The sequence below is a fragment of the Leuciscus leuciscus genome (genome assembly GCF_965113295.1).
Source record: "Leuciscus leuciscus genome assembly, chromosome: 18".
Taxonomy (NCBI): Eukaryota; Metazoa; Chordata; class Actinopteri; order Cypriniformes; family Leuciscidae; genus Leuciscus; species Leuciscus leuciscus.
The window spans coordinates 33,893,322-33,902,834 of NC_138742.1; the positions used below are offsets into that span (position 1 = coordinate 33,893,322).

The following is a 9,513-nucleotide window of genomic DNA, read 5'->3' on the forward strand; positions in this document are numbered from 1 at the left end:
TCTAGTAGATCCATTACAAATGAACGACAACATATTTTTGAATACTCACCGGCGGCCCCTGAGGTCCTGCTCCACCTGGAAGCCCGTTCTCTCCAGCAAGACCCTAAGATCAGAGAAGAGCAAATGCATTTACATCTGTTGAGTATCCATGCTGGATAATATACTGAATCAATATTAGGCCCCGGGTTCATGGTGGCTGCACATGAACTGAGACAGCAGGGCCATTATTGGGCTAATTCTTCCTCTTCTCCTTGTTTCTGACAGGCTGTACTCACCAGAGCTCCTGGTCTGCCTCTGCCCTGAGGACGACAAGAGAGGACATCTCATGAATAGCCCTGGTGATGTTTGTTATCATGACATACTGCATTTTTCCTGATGTTTTGAGAGTGCAAGTTTTACCAATGTTTTGAGAGTGTCAGTAATGATGGCGGTCTGTTTGCATGAGAAAGTCGGTTTGAATTGTTTATGAGACTTTCATATGATAAAGAAGCTACACTTTTCAGGTGTGACTGAAGAACTTCTCTTTTAATCCTGTGATTGAAGTGTCATATGACTGTGTTTACAGTGGATTTACTCATGCTTGGCACATACAGGGGGTCCATCTGGTCCGGGGGGTCCTGGGTCTCCCTACAAAAACAACACAATAATAATAGTAAGTCTCAGTTGGCAGCTGAGAAACAGACGACAGAAACAGTTTCCCAATGAAGGAACCACTCAAACTCACAGCGTCAGAACTGTCACGCTCTTGCACACAGAGCCTGTGCTGTGATTGACATACTACTCGTTCTCATGCATCCCACAGTCAGCTGTGAACACTATAGCTCCAGGCAGTGGCGTAACGGAAGGGCATGCAGGGGGTAAACCAGGCCGACGGGTGAACTGCTAATAGTTGATTTAACGAGTGGAATAATATTTACATTGTCATTTGTGGTACGGGTGATGGTCAGGAATCAATAGACACGGGCGGACTGTGAGTCCAATAGCCAAGACTAATTTGACTCAATTCAATACCCACCGATAGGCAGCTGCTCTCAAACGGTCCTGTGCTTATTTGTATTCACGCACTGTAGTGTGAAGTCCGCCAAAGGTTTTTAATTACTGCGAGGTTTGCAGCGTTGAGCATTGTAGCCAATAGGGCTGCGACTAGGGTTGGGAATCGAAAATCGAATGGAATCAGATACTAGTTATAAAATAAAAATTTGATCATTTGAATCTCTTTATCGATTCCCTTGTGAGCATTTCGATATGATTTTAAACCATTGAAGCGCGAGACGACCCGCGCTGTTCTCAGAGCTGCAGGCGTGTGTAACAGTATATTGGATCCGTGAGCCTAATATTCCTGATGCCGTCTCTACAATAACACTAATCAAACAATAAAAGACAAAGAGAAAATTCACTCGTTCTTGGCTGAATAGCTTTTGTAACTATATTTGTAATGTATATTTTATTTATAAAGTGCAGTGTTATTTTACACTTGATTTCAGTTTCTGTACCTGAACACCTGAAAATCTTTAAACAGTTTATTTCAATCATATCTTTGTTGGGTTGTATGTATTGTTGCGATTGCTATTTTTTTATTTGTTCTTTTTTAATTACTGAGTGTTTACTTGTCTTTAATAATGCTTTAATAATACTGGAAATGTATATTAGTTAGACTAGTTGTTTTTCTATGGTATTTGCAAACCATAGGCAAACTTAAGTGTTCTTTAGCCTGTTGATGTTTGATCATGATATTCAGCTACAAATAAATGTTTTGCAATAAGACTAAATGTGAATGATATCTAAGTTTTTTTTTTTTACCTTATAGGAATCGAAATTAAGAATTGATAAGAATCGGAATCGTTAAAACTCAACTGATCCCCAACCCTAGCTGTGACTTAAGTGATTGACAGCTTCAGTTGTTATAAAGGGAGCGCTCTTTACTCGCTTTCTGTATATAATCCAATCACAATTTGAATAAAAAAATTTTTTCATGCTGCTAAGAGGATCAACGGTCATGTACACACTCCAGAGTTTTACAAGAGACAACCACATTTAAATGAGGTGAATCTGCTAAAATAGCCTATTACCGAAATTATATGACAGTAAAGGCTCATATTTATTCTTTTGATTTATGGAGAGTAGACCTTAAAGGGTCTGTATAGCCTATGGTGTGATTTATGCACATTTGTTCATAATAGCCTGTATGATTGTTCACAAGATGTCGGTAGAAGTTTGTTATTGTTTACACAACAGATTATTTTTCTGTTAATTATTACGGTGTTGCGTGTCTATTTTTCTTAAATGCATCAACTCAGACTACCTAATTTTGGTTTGATTGCCTGATTTACATGAGGAAATGAATATTTCTTGTCTACCTGATGTGGTAGATTGACTTCAGGTGTGGTTCGGGTCGGGTGTTCTGTGAAGTGCTGTGGGTGCAGGTTTACTGAACGGGACCAAACACTGCAGCCTTTACACTTTTGATCATATTATCTATTTTCTTCTAGATTTCTTATATACAGAAATTTAGTCATAAACAAAACATTTCTCTGTGTAACATTCCATATGTGACAATTCATTTTGTTCTCACTATTTGATTAGATGGAGTTGTTTTTACACAAAATTGGGTTGATAATAGAAATAATAGTATTTCTCAACAGTACGCCTGTCATATAGCCTCATAATGAGGATCACAGTAATGTAAATCCCGTCCTTCAGTATGAGGCTCAGTGTCAGCTAATGTCATATATTATGCAACACATTTTCTCTGTTATTAAATATCACATTAACTTCCCAATTCACAGCTCACTGCTATCAGCCACACAGAATGATGGTGATTTCAGCTGATTCCAAGAAACTAATTAAAAGAAAACCTGTGGTGGGAAGAGGACTTCACATTCCAAGCTGGATTAGGAGGAATACATCTGAAGTCACCTGATCCTCATTAAAACTGCCTAAGGATCTGCTGGTGGCTGCACACTGTGCTGAAGACATGATTTATGACCACAAAAGGTTGTTTGAAAATCAAAACTACAATGGAGTTTGGTGGCAAACGAGGATCAGCTCAACGCTGGATTTGCACAAAAGTTGATTCTGAAAGATGGATCGATACAAACATCCTACTACAGTTCCCACATGAGCACCTGTACAACAATTCACAGATGATCATGACGGAACACGCTAATCGATAAGCTGAATAAAGCTAACTCCACAACAACTACATAAATTCATCAACCTTTCAAAAACATTGTAACTTCTTCCTTGGAAGTCTCTCCATCAGTGTCCGACTCTGGTTTGAACATGTAAGGCAGAACACCACTACTGGCGATTCCAATTTCCCTTATTTTGGTGTGAGCAAAAACACGCCGTTATCGTGTTTGTACAATTAAATGCAAATGAGCTGCTGCTCCCCGCCCCCTTTCCAGAAGAGGGCGGAGCCTTTACAGCTCATGCTTCGGATACTTCACAAGAATAAAACTGGAGCTCACACTTACATATAATCAGATATAGTATAAAATATGTGTATTTGTCGAAGAGGAGGGCTCCGAGCGGGGAATTTGGCCCGGAGCACCCACCCCCATCCCTGGCTAGGATAGGAATAACTGAGAGTGAGGAGTTGGGATGGAGGAGGGATGCTGTCGTAGAACAGAGGTTAGTCGGCTCTATATAAGCCTCCTTTTGCACTGATTGGGTAGATTATCTGAATGTGCTCCTCACAAACTTTATTAATAAACATCATTTCTAACATTTTAGCTGCGTAAGATTCTCCAGATTTGTTGTTGTGAAGTATCTGAACCATGAGCTGTAAAGGCTCCGCCCTCTTCTGGAAAATGTGCAGGGAGCAGCAGCTCATTTGCATTTAAAGGTACACACACGATCATGGCGTGTTTTTACTCACAACCAAATAGGGGGAATTAGAAAATGATCTGTGGGGTATTTTCAGCTGAAACTTCACAGACACATTCTCGGGACACCAGAGACCTATATTACATCTAGTAAAAAGGGGCATTATAGGTTCCCTTATACTACAGTAGAAGAGCTTTAGAAATAACGACACTTCCAAACTGAACTGTGGGTGAACACAATATTCAGGTGTGGAGGGACTCATTTTACTCAACTTATAAAAAACGGAGAGTTACTTACTGATGCTCCTGGGGGTCCATCTTTGCCAGCTGGACCGTCCGGACCGGTCAAACCCTACAGGACAAGACGTTTTCATGATCAGATGCCAACATTTATAGTGCTTAAATGATTTCCTTCATATAAATGAGGTTAAAAATCCCCCAGAGTTTGTGTGTGCCACTGAAAATGCTGCTGTTTTTTCTTGACTTACATCCACACCAGGAAGACCAGGCAGTCCCGGCTTCCCTGCGGCCCCAGGGACACCTGCTTTTCCTTTCGGCCCCTGCCATCCAAACACAAACTGATGTAAAACAGCATCTTACACAATATTTATTGCATCTTCACAAAAAAAGATTCATGTGTAGTCTTTGGCAGGGAATAATGCAATATGCTTCGGCTGCTGTCATCACAGGACGGGCTTAAAAAATGACACTCTAGTCTACCTCATTACTGATACAAGATCTAGAGAAGCATTGAATGATCAGAGATGTGAGGCATCTTTAGCACTGCACCAGCAAAGTAAATCAGTGCTAGGATTCACATGTTACAAGAAGATCTGACAGAAGATCAGGAGATACTCACAGGCTTTCCGGGAAGTCCAGAAGGGCCAGGTTTTCCCTGCAGAGATTACAGTGTCTGAGTTTCTCAATCAGAACTACATTAGACACACATCTACAGTCATAAAGTGTGTCTGTATGAACACAGGTTGTGTAGGAAAGCTGTTCTGAGCTGAATAACTCTGAGAGGAGAGAAGGAGAGTGAGCTGGAGGGGGTCGGGGAAACTCTAGACGCGTGTGTTTGATTTGAGGCTGAATGAATGGGCTCTCTGTCACTGCACTGCCACAGCCTGCGCTAAGCAGATTTTCGTTTACTGAGGAAACATTCACAGCTTTCATCGTTTGCATGCGTAAATTCCTGAGAGTTTTTCCTTTAACAAATAAACGGCTGTAAGGATTCATGGCTCGTCTAAACAGTTAAACCATTACATTGCAATACAATGGTGTTTAGAAAATGAAATAATTTTTCCCCGACCTTGCCAATCGTGAAGACTAATGATGAGAGTTATTTAATCCACATAATGACATTTTTAAAAATCTGTCAAAAACAAATGTTTTCGAAGTTCTTTCGCTTTTCCGGATAAAATGTGAAGCAAATAAACACTAATAAAGGGAATGGAATATAGATATAATGTGTCTGTGTCTAAACTCACATCGATGCCATCTTTCCCTGGGGGTCCTGGTGGCCCCGGCGTTCCCAGTGTGCCTCGAGGACCCGGCCTCTGCAACAGATGCAAATACAAAATCAAGAATGAGAATAATCAGAAGAGGAAATGTAAAAAGAACAGAAAGAAATCCCACAGGTGTTTTGTTCTCAGCTCATATAGGCTAGTGTATGTTTCCCAGGGAAACATCTGCCCTCCTGTCCAAACACGACCAAAATGAAAAACTCAAAATAAATCTGTTTATCACTGTAAAAAGATTCAAATATCTGTTTTAAATATTCAGGCAGAAAATGACCAACATGATGAGCACAAATGAAGTGAGATGAGTGAAGGCAAACACTGCAAACTTCTCACAAAGATGCCATTGTGTGGCGATCACGTTACACTGTGAAAAAAATTTTTCGTAAGGTAAACTGTTTTTACCCTCACGTTGTAAAATCTAAATGATGAGATTTATTCAGGTAAGATATCTGACGTTAACTTGAAGTTACACATCATATTGTAGGGTCAGGTAGAAATCGCTGCACTTTTACAATGCGTAACGTTACATTACAGTCAGTCATTGAAAAGCGTTTATAAACGAAAGGGTGAATACTTTCATACATACAAACTCGTTAGTTACCCACTGATGTTAACTGATCTTGTTTCCACAATGCGCTAAAGTTCTCAGCCTGGGTATTATTATAGGCAGTAATCAGTCGACCCGTTAAATATGGATATGGAGATCCCAAGCCATGAGCAGAAGCGGCCGGTTAATAGTCGATCATCATCTCTTACCTGGGCGAGTGCCGATGTCACCAGCTGTAACAGAAAGAGTAAGTGAAGCGCAGAGAACACGGCCATGGCTCCTGTCCTCCTCAGTCCTGTGCTCAGCCTGTGCTGGGTGACTCTCACACTCAGTATGATTGCAGATAAAGGGGCAGCGCGGAGTCCGCGGAGGGGGTGGACATGACATGAGCTCAGAGTTACACTGTTTACTGTAGAACTCAGTCATGATCATCAGATGCAACCCATCCCCCGTAATCATTAGCAGCATCAGCAACATCTTCATCAATACAAATATTATTGTATAATAATGCCAGATCAACAATCACCTGCGTGACCTTTTCAGAAACGAGTTAGAATAGTAGTAGAATTCCCTCTTTTCCACACCCACCATAAAGTTGGTAAAAGTTTTACCGTAAAACACCAACTATTTCTTAACATATAAAATGTGTATATATATATATATATATATATATATATATATATATATATATATATATATAAAAACGATTTCATGCAAATGTACATTAAATATATATTCACAACATGACAAATTTTGAGCTAAAATATTGCAAATATTGTTGCAATTATCAGTGGGGTCAGTTCACAAAGGCAATGTTCAGATTGCAGGCAAATTAGATTTTTTTTCTTTCTCAAATTTGATTTTTACAGGCAGACTGTCTGCACTATTAATTGCATAAGTGATCAAATAAGATTTGCGTGTCCAGAAATAACCAACCTATCTCCATAGGTTGCTTTGGTAACGCTGTAAATACCCACATATGTGACAAAGGCTTTCAAAACGGATGCAGAAAAATGGAGGTGCATCATCTCGCTCTCCAAATAAGGCTACATTCACACACTCAAAAAAAATTTTTTGTCTAAAAATAAGATTTATGTATTTGAATTGCATAACAAATTTCCATGCATTTTAACATAAACCAATCAATAATCTGAATGTGATTCATATTTTTAAGTCATATCTAAATGAAACAGATAAGATTTATGTAATTGTATTAATAAACTGAATGTGATTTATATTTGTCAGTCGTATGTAAATGAAACGGGTAAGATTTATGTAATAGTACACAGAAAAACGCCCATGTTAAATTAACACTGCTCAGTGTTCATATGTGTGCACACTACAGAGGTAAAGCAGTCTTGAAGTTAATGAGATAATTAACTGATGATTGATCATTAATTATGAACACCTGCTGTTAACAAGCAGAATCACTGAAGGAAAGAGAAACACAAGAACTGACTTCAGCCACAGCCTTAGATTGACATCAACTGAAGAGAAAAGAAGACATTAAATCTGTGAAGATCTCAGCAGAGGAGGATTAAACAACTCCACAAACAGCATTACCAGCTTCACTTATTACTGACCAGACTGACTTTATTTCATTTCCGTTTGAATGAAAACAATAGGTGTATTTTTAAGTCACCATGATGGTGGTTAGCATTTGCTTTAGTTGGACTCTTGACCCTTGACTCTTTAATATAAAAATGATCTGGCTGCTATAATTATGTGTTTATAAAACACGTTTGTTGCAGCAAAAAAGCCAAGAGAAAAAGAGATCAGGTGATGTTGGCTGTTTATTGATGATGATGACGACAAAGTCATCATCATGTAATTGCCTGATTCACTGATCTTGTTCAGTGTCTAATGCTTTGATTATATAGGACTTGTGTTTTTTTATTTTGTATTATCCATAACAGAAGCCATTTGATTTAACAGCATGAAATCTATCAAACAATATACTTTTTTTTTTTTATAGTTAGTGCACAAAAACCTTTCATCTATGGCAATACTTAAACTCACACAGACATCAATAAACAGCATATGAATCTCAACAATGGTGACAAAAGCTACAAAAATCCTGATGCATAATTTATTAATGGCGCAATGCATGCTGGGAGATATGGGTGAGTTTTGATTGGTTGTACCCAGCATGCACTGCAGCATGAAGCATTTCATTGATTGTCACCATTGTTGAGAGTCATACACTGATTCTTGATGTCCAAGTAATAATGTAAAAAGTTTAATGCACTAAATGTTTTTAAAATTCTTTATATTATTTGATTAACTGTTGGATCTAATGCTGTCAGGTCACACAGCTACTATAACAATTAAAACAAAATCACATAACCCCAATAATCAAAGCATTAGACACTGAAAAAGATAAGTGATTCACGCCACAATATGATGATTACACCTTCATCAATCAACAGTCAACATCAACTGATCTCATGTTCTCTTGGCTTTTTCGCTGCAACAAATGTGTTTTATAGACACTTAATTATAGCAACCAGGAAAAAATTACATTACAAAGTCAAGGGTCAAGAGTCAAACTAAAGCAAACGCTAACCACCATCATGGTGACTTTAAAATATAACTATTGATTTCATTAAAACGGAAATGAAATAAAGTCAGTCTGGTCAGTAATAAGTGAAGCTGGTAATGCTGTTTGTGGAGTTGTTTAATCCTCCTCTGCTGAGATCTTCACAGATTTAATGTCTTCTTTTCTCTTCAGTTGATTTCATCTGAGGCTGTGTCTGAAGTCAGTTGTAGTTCTTGTGTTTCTCTTTCCTTCAGTGATTCTGCTTGTTAACAGCAGGTGTTCATAATTAATGCTCAATCATCAGTTAATTATCTCATTAACTTCAACACCGCTTTAGGTAGTGTGCACACATATGAACACTGAGCAGTGTTAATTTAACATGGGCGTTTTTCTGTGTACTATTACATAAATCTTACCCGTTTCATTTACATACGACTGACAAATATAAATCACATTCAGTTTATTAATACAATTACATAAATCTTATCTGTTTCATTTAGATATGACTTAAAAATATGAATCACATTCAGATTATTGATTGGTTTATGTTAAAACAATGTAATCCAAATGCATGGAAATTTGTTATGCAATTCAAATACATAAATCTTATTTTTAGACAAAAACTTTTTTTGAGTGCACTGTCAGTCCACATCCAATAATTTGTGTTTTCTATACGAATTTGATCTAACATTATTGACGCCCACACCTGTTCAGGGGTGCGTTTCCCGAAAGCATCGTTGGCCAACTATGGTCGCAAGTTCATCGCAATGTCCATTGAACTCTATTGGCAACGAGGGAACTTGCGACCATAGTTGGCTAACGATGCTTTCGGGAAACGCACCCCAGATCCGATTTCTGTGCGCAGCTCTTTCGTTTTCTGGAATATCTACATTGGTTTCAATGGCAATGACGTTGTTGGTAGGAATACACCAAATACATAAACAATCACAACATGGAGGGGTTTACAATAGATGTTGTCTTATAAAAATTTTACAACATGATAACGTGTAGCCGCCTCGCTGGTCTACTGCGTCTTCTGAGCCAGAGGCTGGTATGAGTGGCTTTATTCCGTGCCGTCGT

General features: G+C 38.4%; 1 protein-coding gene across 1 annotated transcript in view; it reads right to left on the reverse strand.

The window, feature by feature from the left end:
- The window catches only part of col9a3 (collagen, type IX, alpha 3), a 31,472-nt gene extending 25,218 nt beyond the window's left edge, over nt 1–6,254 (reverse strand). Inside the window, exons 1-8 of the mRNA XM_082146013.1 lie at nt 6,104–6,254; nt 5,315–5,383; nt 4,687–4,722; nt 4,316–4,387; nt 4,126–4,179; nt 592–627; nt 276–299; nt 50–103 (exon numbers count right to left, since the gene is read on the reverse strand). Of these exons, the coding sequence (XP_082002139.1) occupies nt 50–103; nt 276–299; nt 592–627; nt 4,126–4,179; nt 4,316–4,387; nt 4,687–4,722; nt 5,315–5,383; nt 6,104–6,169 (411 nt within the window). The 5' untranslated portion in view covers nt 6,170–6,254. The remainder of the gene's footprint in view (nt 1–49; nt 104–275; nt 300–591; nt 628–4,125; nt 4,180–4,315; nt 4,388–4,686; nt 4,723–5,314; nt 5,384–6,103) is intronic.
- Nucleotides 6,255–9,513: the final 3,259 nt, after the last annotated feature.